General features: G+C 36.1%; 1 protein-coding gene across 19 annotated transcripts in view; it reads left to right on the forward strand.

The window, feature by feature from the left end:
* The window catches only part of SOX6 (SRY-box transcription factor 6), a 370,313-nt gene that overhangs the window by 210,726 nt on the left and 145,194 nt on the right, over window positions 1–14,393 (forward strand). For all 19 annotated transcript variants that reach the window (XM_068194094.1, XM_068194092.1, XM_068194095.1 and 16 more), the window contains one exon: window positions 12,527–12,699. In XM_068194094.1, coding sequence (XP_068050195.1) covers window positions 12,527–12,699 — 173 coding nt within the window. The remainder of the gene's footprint in view (window positions 1–12,526; window positions 12,700–14,393) is intronic.

Genomic DNA, 14,393 nt, shown 5'->3' on the forward strand with positions numbered 1-14,393 from the left:
TAGGGACTTTGAAGAAATTAATTACCAAAGACTCTGCAGCAAAGGGCTGTGTTAAATGTTTTGGTTTGTGATCAGCTAGGTATACAAATTGAATCAAGGAAAGTTCTGACTGCACTTTTAGTCGCTTCTGAGAATCATCTGGCTAAGCACACTCATGCTTGTGGTTAGAGTGTAATTGTTCCAGAACACTCCTGGAATACATGTGGAACTGCAGTCTGCAAATGCAGGCCACCCCCTTTATACTCTGGTTAATGTGATTTAGAAGGTTTTTCTCTAGTTAGAAATCTTGTCTGATTATTTTGTACTGTATTTACAGGAGCACAAGCTGGTCAAAGAATTCTAATTTGCTCTGGATTGCATTTTAAAAATTATTTATTTATAAAATAAACCCTCAGGGAACAAGAGCATAGTTTACTTGTTTGGTTTTTGTTTCTCATGCCCATTCAGTGATGTTGTGGTTATTTCAAAAGACATATGATAATTCTTATTTGTAGAATTAATATGCTCTGCTGAATTTTTCTTACAGATTGTTAGGTTGTGTGCAGCAGATAAGTAGCTCTTTCAATTTATAACTCTTTGATTATGAACTAAATTTAAAATAATATTCAGAATTTACAAGCCTAAAGCTGCCACCTAATGCCATTATTAATGAATATATCAATGGACTTCTTTCAAAGCCCACTGAAATGAGTGTAAATCCTTTAACTCACTTCTCTGGGCATATTCTAAAAGTATAAAATTTTGTTGCTTTTCCATACATATCAAAAGCTTTTGACTAAATTGTCTCTTCTCAGATGAGGTAGAAAGTTTCTTCGTTACAGCTTCTGTGATAGACAGGCTATGCTAATGTCCTTGTTTTGCAATAGACTTTGCTTCTTCATTACTTATCACCAGAGGCAATAAAAATCTTCAGAGGCAAATATAAGTTTTTCATTGATATACTTGTTTGTATTTGTAAGACATGAAAGATGAACACGTAATTAAGATCAAAATTAAAATTTATATTTAAAGTATATAAATCTTGCAGTACTAATACTCCTCATATTTATATTTAGACATTTCTGAGTCGTGTAGCTAATAATTACTAACTAAGAACTTGTGGAAGTAACTTATTTAAGAAGATATAAAAAGTAACTGCAAGACATCAGAAGTCAGAGTACATTTCACAGGGGCACATCTCCTCTCCTGTGTATATTGTGCATTCTGGATGCAGCAGAAGAAATGCCTTTGGGTTTCGATTTTCAGTATAGGAAAAGAGGCAAGGCTCCTGGAGTGTTCTGGTGTGTCATCCTCAGTGTTACCATTATGGCAAATGAGCCCAAATAATTGAATCCTAACATGTAAATCAATTAGCCTTTTAATAGAAAAGCTGCTTGGCACCTATGGAAAAGATTTCTACCCTTCCTGCACCCACAGAGAAAAGTACTAATTCCTGTCCTGTTCTCTTAGCCCTTCCTGGCACACAGCTGGGTCAGCTTCACTGCATTTTGGTCCTCAAAACTGGATTCACCCCACAGGAAGACACAGTGAGAAGATGTGGAGTTTTCTCACCTGATTTTCATGTGTCCAGCTGCAGAATTACACAAAAAAGCTGCCTGAAGTTCAGCTGTTCCTTTTCTTGCCATCACCATATGGATGTATTTGTAGACATTAAAGTGCTCCTCACTATTTAAAGAGAAGAATCACATTATTTCTGCAAATACTGTGGCAAAGAGCAGGAAAAAAAATTTAAGCCCTCCTTTTCTGTAGCTTGCTCTTTAAAATTGAAAACTTAATCAAAACATATAATTTTTTTTAACCTTCCATTATTAATCCATAGTTTAGACAATGAAGAAGATGGAAAAAACCCAAACAAAAGCTTCTTTTACATCATGAACCATTTTTAATGAAAGCCAAATAATCAGCTACAGAAATCACAAGTAACTAGCTCCTGTTAGGTAAGGAAATTAATGTCATCTAATTCATATGAACTATACTCATCAAATGAGACATTAAGAGAACTTCCTCTAAACTCAGCTTCCTTCCAGCCACTTTTATGCATGTACATATACAATTCTCTTTCCAGAATAAGATTAGATAGCACAGATATTCACTTTATCCCTGTGATTGAAGACACAAGTTTTAATTGGAGAGCTCTTCCTTATAAATAGGTGCTTTTTTGCACTTGCATGGGAAGAAATTCTAGTTTTAAAAGAATGAAAAATTGTATAGATTTTGAAATTCTATCATGTTTAAAAAATGAAAAAATAAGATTAATAACACCCAGAAATCACTTGTTATAGTTTAAATTGAATATGGAAATAAAGTTACTTTTATCCAGCTGTGTGTTGTTAGGAAAGAACAATCAATGAAATAGAGCAATTTCAAAATCAGTCCTGAATTCTCCATCTAAATTTTTTTCTTCAGCAAACTCCCAATCTTTTAGTGTTACTTGAGAAGGTCCTACTTATTCCAGGCTGTCATCAGTTGTGTCTCTCAACACTGTAATTCCAAATAATACACTACCTATGATTGTATATAAGCAAAAGAAAATCAAGAAAATCTCATTTCACATTTAAAAGAGGATGTTACAAAAATTATCTTACCACAGATTTTATTGCAGTGTTTTATATGAATATTAGAGATGGGTTAGCAGTCATATTCAATCCTCCCCATCAAGGTACAGCTGCAAATATTAGGCAAAAAAAAAATTTTTTTTCTTATTTTCTGGAAAGGAAATGTAGGGATTTTGTATTGAATCCAAACATCTGAAACATTGCTTAATTTAAATAGGATACAGTGAGACTACAGTGCAGCAGAACTTCATTCAGCAAATGTTAGGAATCAGAAGAGAAAAATAAAAATGGAAAAAAATTATCCAGAAAACAAAATTATGCTTAGGAAAAAATGCTGTTGTGTTGGAATTCCTTGGAAACTGTTGTAAAAGGCTGGGCAGTATTACTCTGTGTAAGCACTTCATTCTCAGTTTTACATCTGTAGCTTCACATTAAACTATAAACAGCTCATGGGGAGAGTTTAATAAGAAAGTGCATTCAAAATTGTCTAACAGTAAGTACACAGTTTTTTATGCCAAATGATGCTGTCAGGAAAAAGCAATCTCAGACCTTAACCTGAGATTTTTCTAATGTCTCTACATGTCTAATACAGTGAGTTTTCAAGAAACTGAGGTGAGGTGTTTTGTTTGTTTTTTCTTTTTTAACTTCTATTTGAAGTTAAATCTGCTATTTGTCCTTCTATATTTACAAAATTTAGGCAAAATTGATGAAAGTATCCCTGTTTTTTGGGTCAGGCTCAGAGGTAAACTAATAGGGAAGGTGAACAACTGGCTTCACTTAGTGTTTGTGGGAACATGGGGATCAGCTCTCATGCTATTGTAAATACAGGGTGAAGGTTTTGATCTACGTGTATGTGTAGATAATCTACAAGAGAGAATTAGACCTGCTGAATTGATAATTCCAGTGTAATGAAGAAGCAACAACCATCATAATTACTGTGGAACTTGATTTTCCTGATATTTAATATTTGTGTCCCATTATCAGAAGGTAAAGCTTCAGATACCTCCATTTCTCCATGAGACTTCCCCTGTTTTGCTCTGTGACAACTTAAATACTTGTAGGACTATTGCGTTGAAGATAGTTTTATAGCTCTTGCAAATGAGAAAATTAAAGGATTTAATTTTATACCATGTTTATGACTCTGGTCTTCTGGAGGCAGACATTATTTTGATCTGCTAGTTTTGCTTATGCTTAATGTGTGTTCGGATAGGGAAAACAAAACCAGTCTAGTGCTTTTTTCACTTACAGTATTAATGTCCACAAGAAAAGCTGGAAAACATCATCCCTGTGGGATGTTTGCACAGAGATAGTTCTGATGCTGAAAGTTTATTCCTACTATGACATCTGAGTATTTCTGCTATTCTTATTAGCACAGCTCCTGATATCTCAGTGTGGATTCTTCTACAGAAGAGGAACTGGTGTATAAGTAAATGATGGTAATGATGGTTAGATTTTGTTTATTTGTTGGGTTTTTTTGCCATTTCACTTTCAATACCTCTTTTATCTTTTTTTTTTTAATTTTTTTTTTCCCTAATATACTATTTCTGTCTGTTAAATGGCCCACAAATATAGTTTGTAATCTTTACTGTTGCTATCCTCAGCATAACCTCCTCCTCCCTCCATGGTCTAGGGAAGTACTGTCATCTGTATTTAAATGGGAAAATCTGAAACTGAAGGTCAGGATATTTTTTCAGCTCTCAAGTTCTGAATGAATGCCTTAAATGGATGGGCTATCTTTACTTTCATATATATATATATTTATTTTACTTTGAAAGCATTGGAATCAAGTATTAGAATCAGTAATAATAGTAATAATGTGACTTTTGCTCTCTGTATAACACCACCACGTTAATTTTATTTTGATATGCTATGCCCTGGGTTACAGTCTACTCAGTTAACAAAATTACTAATTTTTCTCTTTATCTCATATTTTAGTGTTTGTATCACAGATTACTCACAGCCTGCGGCCTTTGCTATATCATTATATTCTAACTCAATAGGAACAGGTTGGCTATGAGTTTTTAGTTGAAATGTATAATATGTATTTCTCTGTTTATATCTAGCAATATCACATTTTTCCTATATTGACTCTGAACAGTTCATATTGAGTATATATGAAGCTTTTCTAAACCTACTGAAAGTATTAAACCATTTACAACCAAATCTCTACTTGCTGCTGAAAAACCCTACAAAAACTTATCTTCCCTCCATGTCCACATGTATGAATTAACACTTAGTGTGTACTTTTAATATAATTTAGAGTGTAAATTTACAACTTCTTCTAGATTTGAGAGAAATTCTAAGAAATGAGCCAAAGTGGGTTTAATTTATACTTTTAATTTATTTTCTAAAATAGAAGGCAATAGTAAAATAAAATTGTATCTGTGAGATAGTAACAAAAGCTCTAAACATATTTAAAGTCCTCTAAGGCTTATGTCAGACAGAGTTCTTCTTTTCATGTGTGTGAAAGGAAGTAAGGAGTCCGAGAGATTTGTTGGAATTCTGCTTTTTGCTGGGCACTGGTTTGGAGGAGGGAGAGGTCGAAGCTCTGGCTAACATCACATTCTTTCCTGCATTCCTGACGTGGATTACATTTTAGGACTCAACTGCAGATTCACCACACTGCTAAAAATGGTGCAAAGTTTCGTTGTGCTGATCCATGAGCTGAACAGGAACTTAGACCCAAGGTTTGCCTGGCACCTTCCTTTGACAGCTATGGGGCTGTTTGAGAGAAACTTGGGAGTTTCTGTTGGTCCAGTCACTGCAGTATTTTTATTTTGAATGTATTGGTTTACTTTGATTGGAACTGCTGTGAAAAGCAGTCAAGGAAGAAAACCTCTGAATGTAAGGTATTGCTCAGGAAACACTTGAGAATTGCTAAGAAACCATGCAAGAGAAAAAAGTCCAGTGAATGCATGAGGAAAAAAAAAGTTATTTGGAGGAGCAAAGCTAAGGTACAAGATTTGCTGGACATAATATGGCAGCTAAGCCTGCCTCAGCTGATGGCAAATCTTTAGGGGAAATATTCAGCTGGATTACTATAGACATTCTTGTGACTTGTTCTTAATGCAGAGTAAATGGTTCTGTGACGTTTGAAGAAGGAATAAATCCATCAAATTCTTTTGAGGAGGGAAAGAACAACAGAGCAGGAAGCTTTGGGTGGTTGGATAGGGCTCAGTTGAACGTGAATGCTCTGAGGTGCCTGTGAAGGCACCTGTGCCCAGCTCAGTGTCAGGCAGAGATTTGGGGTTGTGGACTGCATGAAAGCCTTGGGATGAGCCCAGCTTAAGGGCAATGGGTGCAGGAACCCAGTGCTGGCTGTGAGCTCATCTCATCCAAAGCCAGGGAGGTGCTAGTGGAGCCCTGTCCTTGCCCTTGTCACCTGTCTGTGGGCACAGTGATGTGCGAAAGTGAAGGGTCAGCATGGCCTCGCTGAGTTGGTTTTATGTTCACTCAGCTATTTGGCTGGTTTTTTGCTCATCTAAGAAAGGCAGGACCAGGATAAATATAGGATTGTTTTAAAAGTCTGCTGTTTTGCAAATCATATGAGTTTCAAATTGTTCCCACCTAAGAATGCAATGTGTGAGTTTTAGTATATATGGAATTAGAAGAAAACTTGTGGATTATCAGTAAAGCATTTTCATCCTCCCCATAAATTATAACTAATGTAAACTCTTTTTTTTTTTTTTTTTCAAAATCTGACATATTTTTCTCTACAGAATATTTTAGTTAGTTCTTAATATTAATTCCCATTACTGTCTGTGGACATATGGTAATGAAATGTCCTTGCTCAAAGCTGAAAATGCAGAATCATTTTGAGACATAAGGGAGGAGAGGGATCTTACACCTTCCCAAGAGAAGCAATCGGGTGTGTTTTGCATGCTGGACATGTTTGCTGTGCTGCTTTCTGCACTGGGATGCTATAAAGCACAATGGAAGCATTTATAAAACTTTTTATTGACTAAGAACGGGAGAGTAGCATATGGGAACACCAACAATTGCTAACTGATCATGAAATAAAGAAATTTCAGTATTCTAGTGTTATAAAAAGAAGGGGGAAAAAGAAAAGTCATTCAGAACTTAGTCATATTGGTTCAGCTGTTGTAACCAAAGACTGATAAGATAATAGAGGTCTTTGTGGCTGTTTTCTACTGAAATGCTTTATCTTTATGATACACTTGGGGCCCTTTAGAGTGGAATCTTTTTAAACTGCTGCTGGAGTTAGAACTCAAATTAGATGCTGTTGCAATGGCAAGGGGGCTCCTTGGTCAGACAGCCCTCACAAAGTGACTTTTATCTCCGAAGCCCTTCCATTAGATTGTTACTTTCTTCTGTTTTTCCTGTTTATTTTTGTTGACTTTTGCTGCCCTATTTTGTGGCATTTAGAAGGTGACCCAATCAAGAAAGGGTAAATGCTAAATGCTGGACAGAGCCTGTGAAGTGGAAACATCACAGCCCATCTGATGTGTGCTGCAGACTGCAGTGTTAGACAGAACGGTTTAACCAGGTTATCTCTGGGAAGCTAAGATCAAATACACTTTCTTTTATGTCTAGCATTGTGTTCTTGCTTTCTTTTGCAAGAAAATAATAAAATGTCCATAAAATAATAAAATTCTCGCCAGTCTAGCAGAGGGATTGAGTCACAAAGGCTTTATTTTTTTAAGGAAAAAAAGGCTGAAACTGCTTAACTTGATTCAAAATAATTTTTGATTGTTGGTTGAAATGTTTTTGCTGATGATACTTTGGAGCTGCAGTTATGTGATTTAAAGCCCTACTTAGTTTCTGGCAAAGTCCACACTTCGTTCTTGCATTACTGCCTCCTTATTTCACAAAAGTCACGCTATGTGTTTGTTCTGTAAACATAACAGGAGTAATCATTTGTGATTTATTAATTTGTATTTCCTGTAAGCATATGGAGCAAAAGTTAGTTTAGATGCAGTGCATAAACAAGGATGATATTTGTCATGTTTTACACTAATCACAGAATTCAAGAGAACCAATAATGTTTTGCAGCTGTGTAGAGATTCCATGCAAAGATCTCAAAGCACTTTAGAAACAATAACTAAACAGGAATAAAAAACTCTGAATGGTAGTGTTTTACTTTGTCTACATGTTGGGACACTAAGAGACATTCAAGTACCCACAGTCATTTTGTGTCACAGCTAAGAACCCTACTTTAGCAAGCTATGGATAATGCCTGTACAATTTTTGGTTCATTTATGACTCCAGTATTTTGCCTTTTATTCATTTGATTGAATATGTGTTTTTACCTTGTTTTCTTTTCCTGAGTGTCAGAGGGATTAGTTTAAATTATATTATGTAAGCCTAGAAGTCTGTTTTTTGTTATGCCTGTTTCTTTTTTTCCCTTACCAGCAGTTGTTACTCTGCCTCCTCCTCAGGACAGATTGCCACAAGGACAGTAAGAAATTTAACATTGAGAAGCCTGCAGTGTTTGCTTACATGCAGCTACATTTGTATATAGACTGAATAGGTTGTAAAAGGTAACAGGAGTGTTAGAAGGTGGTAAACCAGTGGTTGATATAGGAACTTTATAGGAACTTTAATTATATTGTATGGTTATACTTACAGGATACTAGGGTGTTTTTTTTTTTTTTTTTCCAATACTTAAAGAAATCTAAGTAAATAAAATTCAGGATGGGTTTATGATTTTTATTAAATGCAGTGTAAGATACATGATTCTCTTCCTGTTACTTAATGTACCAGAAATCGTGTAGTATTCTAATTGGTTTTGGCACATAGACTCTTGCCACAAGCAGAATTCTTTCTAAATGTAATTTTAGACCACAAGTTGAACTCTTCTCTCTTTTTCAGCAGATTTATAGCTACTTTTTATTTTCTGTCTCCTCGTTAGATTGACCTATGACTAGAATTTCAAAAAGTCAAGAGTTCTCTTTGATGCCTTAGTTCTCTTCAATCTGAATATTTTATCTCAATTTGTGCTGAAATCCAAAATAAAGAGTAAAACAGTTAGCACACTGGGAAAAACTAAAATATTACTACAACCAGATTATTATCACAAAGGTAGGGATATAACCAAAGGATTATCAGAAATAATAACTTCTTTTCCTGAATTTTTGATGAGACTGACACATCTTCATTTTAAAAAGAAGTCCTTAAACACTATCAGTTTCCCACCAACACTCAAAAATTTTAAATACTGCTGGTAAAGGGAGTCAATGGATCAAATTCAGTATATCTGTAGTCACTAAAATAAAGGCCCCTAAGAAAAATGTGTCAATTTTAAAGGTCTTTCCTAACTGAAGACCATTTTGTGATAGAGCCAAAGGTTAATAAAATCAGTAGTGAATGTAGCAATTTTACAGATAAGCTATTCACAACAAGTGTAGTTACTTGAATAAAAAGCTAATTCAGTTCTAAAATGCCACATGCAGTAGCAGTGAATAGCTGCTTTTAGGTGCTTTCTGGAGGAGGATAAAATACAGAATCACAGCACTCTTCTTTTCCAGCATCCCTGGCTGCCTGTAAATTGCTGTGAATGGGACTGTGGGCTGACAGGCTCTATTAAGACAAACTGCCTTTCTCATCGGAGAGATAAAATAAATCAGGTGTTTAGTCAAATTAAAATACTTCAGATGGAGCAGGCCCTGGGGAGCACTGATCCACCTGACAAATCTGAGAGAAACTCAAGACAGATGTGTTTTGGGGATAAGGAAGACCCCATGGAAAAAATGCACTGCTGTCTTTGGAGTAAGAGAATAGGATTAGAACAGAGAGAGAGCTGTGGTACATAATATTTTATGGAAGCTGGCATATTTACTGTTCATTTTTTACTAAGCTTTTTGTTTTATCTGTTTTTATGGCAAATACATCTTACAGATAGCTGTATTTTTATTTTATTTATAGATATTTTCAGTCAGCAGCAGAAGTTTATTTACTGGTAATGAGTTTAGAAATCTCATTGCTCGCTACAGTAAGTGGATGCAAAACAGATGATGATGGCACACAGCTACTGATGACCTCTCTTGTCCCAGCCAGATCAGCTCAATCTGGTCTGCATTCTAAGCAAGTTGGTTTTTATTGGTATTTAAACTGTAAAATAATGGTCGGTATTTTCCACTCTAAAATTAAATTATGCCTCGCCCCAACCCCCCCCCCCCCCCCCCCACACACACACACACACTGCTCATACAACAACATTCTCATCTTATGCTTGTTCTTGGTTAGGTGTCCTGCAGCTTCATGGAGGTCTCATGATTTTCCAGGAGCACAGTGTACATTTTGTGGTCATCAGTTCTATTCTGTTGTTGGATTACATAACAGGGTACAAATTAAAGAGCAGAGTACTTTAAATGGGGTCATTTATTTCAGATGTGTTTCTCAGAGGAGGGAAAAGGAAAGAAAAACAATTACTGTGGATTCCTGAATAAGAACAGTTCTGTCTGCTATTGTAAAAAAAATCAGGAAAAGAAAGAAAGAAAAAAAAAAACGTAGAAATTTGTGGCAACTATATAAAATGGTTCTAAGAAATCCTAACAAAACAACAACACTTTGTAGCCTTTGCAGGCACTCTTTGTGGTGGTTTTCTATTCATGTTATGGAGCAAGTACAAGCTATACAGAATAATATGGAAATTGAGTGGGAGATTAATATCTGCTCTGGGTGTATAAAATATTTTACGACTGTAAGCTCAGGGGCTTGCATTATGATGCCAAAGCTGCTTGATAGATGTGAAAGCCTCAAGCTGTTGTTTCTCAAGTGGCAGTGGAGGACAATAGGTACCATTTGAGGCAGCAGGTTGCTTCCCACTGGCTTTCTAAAATTGGTGGGTGGAGTGGTTGGTCTCTGCTCATCATGATGGGCAAGGGAGTTTTTCTTTGGCAGAAGAGTGTTTTACCTATGCAAATGATTTAAAAAACCACTTAAATGACCTTTGAACCATACAGGAAAATCTTCAAGGCCAGATAAAACAGTTTAGGAGGGTTAAGGTAGGTCTGTACTGAAGCTGCAGAGAATTGAACAGCTGTCAGCATGGAGCTCAGTACATGCTAAAGGAGCCTGGCAAGGCAGTACTTTCCTGGCCACACACCTGCCTAAGCTTACTTTCAAAAATTATTTTGTATTTGTTTTGGACTTGTAACAGCTTTTTGAACAGAACTCTTCTATTGCTATTGTCACTTGTATCACACTAAGGCTTTGCAATGAGTTGGTCTGGGTAGGAGTGTCCTTCAGTTTCAACTTCATGCATCCGTCATACCTCTTGTGACTAAGGAAATCACTATCAACCCTTTCTAAAATTTCTACTAAAACAGAATTTACACATTTTTCTTCTTCTGGAGACCTGTGTCACGTGTACACTGGATGTACATTAGGCATTAGAGGGTAGGGAAACATCACGTTCTTGGAAACTCATTTAAAACTAAGATACTTAATAGTGAATAAGAAATTGAATATTTTTTCAGTACTTTGCATTGCTAAATGCATTTAATAAATGTACAGAAAATGAGGTACCCTTTGTTTCTCAGAGTTTGTTTAGAGTGAATGACTTAAGCCAGGCAGTTTCCTCTTTTCCGTGCCAAGCAATTTCAGATAGAAGTTTTCTTTAAAGCTTCTTTTGCAAATGAAATTCTGTGTAGGAATCATACTGGCCCCACAGTGTAAGTAGTGGATAATCTTGGGTTTGTCATCTTCTTGGTTTGTCACCAGGCAGGAGCCTGTTTTGTCTTCCTTCTCCTTATGAAACCAGTCAGCCTCTTTTTTTTCTTCTCTTCTTTAGAAGATCCATCTTATTCCTGGGAAGAAGATGGAGTCATAATTTTGTGACATTTTCCCATTCCCTCCCAGGTCCTATTGCTCACATCTTTTCTTCTTCTTCAAAAGTTCAGTGACTTCTTTATCACAGTCCTCTATTGTGAACAGAGAAAAGGAATTTTCTGAATATTCTCTTTTGTGCCACTTCTCATATCATTGTGGCAGACTGCAGACCTGAATAATTCTTGATTTGGTTTTCTTCTTCTCTGATTTTCAGCTCTACTTTACAACATTAAATTGCTTGATTTATCCCACTTCCAACTCTAAACTTCTTTCAGATTATCTTCCAATATTCTTGGACTTCTAGCTTGATGTACTTATATGATCACTTATAGACCTATGATTCTGAGGTACTCACAAAAGGAAATGTATTGTATGGCTCAAATATCAGAGCTGGCATTGCTGTTTCTGACAGGGTAATGTGTTCCTATATAAGGTGGGATATTTTCAGATTGATTTGGAAAAGGACCCTGTACTTTCCACTTATGAGGCCCATGCAATTTACCCATAAACAGACCATTAAGCATCATTAGTGCAAAGAATAAATGTACCGTAGTTTCATATTAATTAAGTGCTCTCTGTAGAGTAAACTTTGAAAGTTAAATGAAAATTCTTAAGCTATTTTCTCAGGTTAGCCATTTCTCTTGGGGAGAAGTAAAGCTTATTTTTAATACACATTCCACAACCATAGCTTACATTTACCTAAATGACCTACCAGATATATGGGTATTTTGGAGAAATGATCAATAAATTCTTAAACTGCTTCTTCCACCAAACAGTATATTTTAAATTCTTTTTTAGCATTTGTACATACTTGGAGTGAAAAAAAGAGAAAATATATAAACTGAGGTAAAATTATGTCTGATAAACTATGAATGTATTTATCACAGTGGGCAGATTTAGATGGAGAAGATACAGGGATTCATACAGAATAAATCCCTGCCAGAAGAAAAGGAAATATTCTATATCTTTTCTGCTCCCATTTCTGTTACATCCTCCCCTGCTTAGAGCACAGCAAATCTATGTGTTACATTCTTTTGAGATTTGTTAGTAGAAAATATATCCAAGCTGCTGTTTGAAAAAGCCGACATTGGTGATGCAGCCATTTTTTGTGGGGGTAAATATTGCTTTGTAACTATTGTCTACCTCATATTTACAGTAAATCTTTCCCCCACGTTTAGGTACACCAGAAAGCCTGGCAGAAAAAGAGCGACAGCTCTCTACGATGATCACCCAGCTGATCAGCTTACGGGAGCAGCTCCTGGCTGCCCATGATGAGCAGAAAAAGCTGGCAGCCTCACAAATTGAAAAACAACGGCAGCAAATGGACCTTGCTCGCCAACAGCAAGAGCAGGTGAGGCTCCAAGAAAGACAACTGTGAAAATGGTTGACGCAGAATGCTTGTCACAAAGTCAGTTCTGCCTGCTTTTGTTTCCTTTTGTGTTTTTTTTTTTTTTTTTTTTTTTTTTTTTTGTTGAAAGAGCTTAAGTATCTGCAGAAGTTGCACAATTTTCCAAAAAGAGGAAATATTATAGGACCCTGAAAAAAAAAAGCAGGAGTGGATGATAGATTTCACAGTTCTCCTTGCACTGAGATGCAATTTTGAGAGTTATGAACAAGCCAGACTATAACCATTATTTAACACTTTCTCTTTTTGGCAAGAAAATAATTAAACAAAAACCCTTAAGCATACTCAAACCTTCAAATACCTTGCACAAGTAAGGTTTGATTTATTTGTTCAGGTTGTGAACAATTTGTATTTTCTTGTTTTGTCTTTTTCGTTTTTTTGAGTTTTTTTTTTCTCGATTATTTGTTTAGTTTAAAGATGCAGTTGTCCAGCGAGCTGTCCTCACTGAACAAAAGTGCAACAACAATAATCCCATGCACTAGTCCCCTAGGCATTAGATCCGACAGATCCAAATTAATGTGTGGTTTTTAGGAATCTGACATTATTACTAGAATTATCTTTTCAGTTAAATATATTTTATAGGATATATACAGCAATGTATGCTCTGTTGATTTTAATGAGTTGTGACGTCTGGTATTTTATGTGCTTGGGTATTTGCCCACATGTAGGAATATGGACTCATCCCCTAATGGAAAATAACATAAAGGAACACTGTAAAAAATCAGAACTTAGAATGTCATTTAGCCATCTAGAGATGACACAGTAATTAACTATTGACACTTGTGAATAAGCTAGCACAAATTAATCTTGACACATTTGCAGACGAGTGATATCTTACAGTGAACACTTTGTAATTATATTTCAAAATGAAAATTAAATGACACTTAAAACTAGGTTGTCATGCTCAATGAAGCGAGCATGTAGCTCAACCGATAGGCAAATAAAATTCAGAATTTGAGCCACATGGTGCTTGTGTACCCTACTTTACTGTGTCAAGCCTATACATCAAGATGATGCTATGGTAATTGCATTGCAGGGTCTTGGGTACATTTTCTATCACAGAACTGCTCCAGCGAAGAGGAACCTTGGAGATTAGATGCTCCATGGTATATTTCTTGTTTTCATCAAGAAATGCCTATTCAAATGGTGCTACATTGTGCATGCAGGTACAAAAAGCTGTTCACAAGCAGTCAGAACCCTGGCATATCCTTTTCTTTGCACATGTAAATAAAAGCCTTCTCCTTGTCTTGGCTATGGTTTACTGTGTTAAGGTGCAGCCAGGTCATCAGCAGCTCCAAACAGTATTGGATGTAGGGTAGTGTGTACCTGTGAAAAAATGATACAGCACTGAGAGAGAGTGGCCCACAATGCAGCTCCATGGTCTGTATCTTTTCACTGTGAAGCTGCATACTGTAACCTTTGCTGAGACTTTAGCAGCAGGGGCAATGTGGACATAACCCTGACAAACCTTATCTTTAGTTACAAGCACTGCACTTCTAAGATGGAGTCACACAATTAGTGTGTTGCTCATTAAAAGTGGTAACTCCAGCTCTCATAGAGATTTTAAATATTCCATGTATCACCATCCCCATTAGGGTTGTTTCACCAAGCACAGGCACCACTGCTGGTCACTGTGCCGA

Source organism: Anomalospiza imberbis, chromosome 6 (assembly GCF_031753505.1).
Source record: "Anomalospiza imberbis isolate Cuckoo-Finch-1a 21T00152 chromosome 6, ASM3175350v1, whole genome shotgun sequence".
Taxonomy (NCBI): Eukaryota; Metazoa; Chordata; class Aves; order Passeriformes; family Viduidae; genus Anomalospiza; species Anomalospiza imberbis.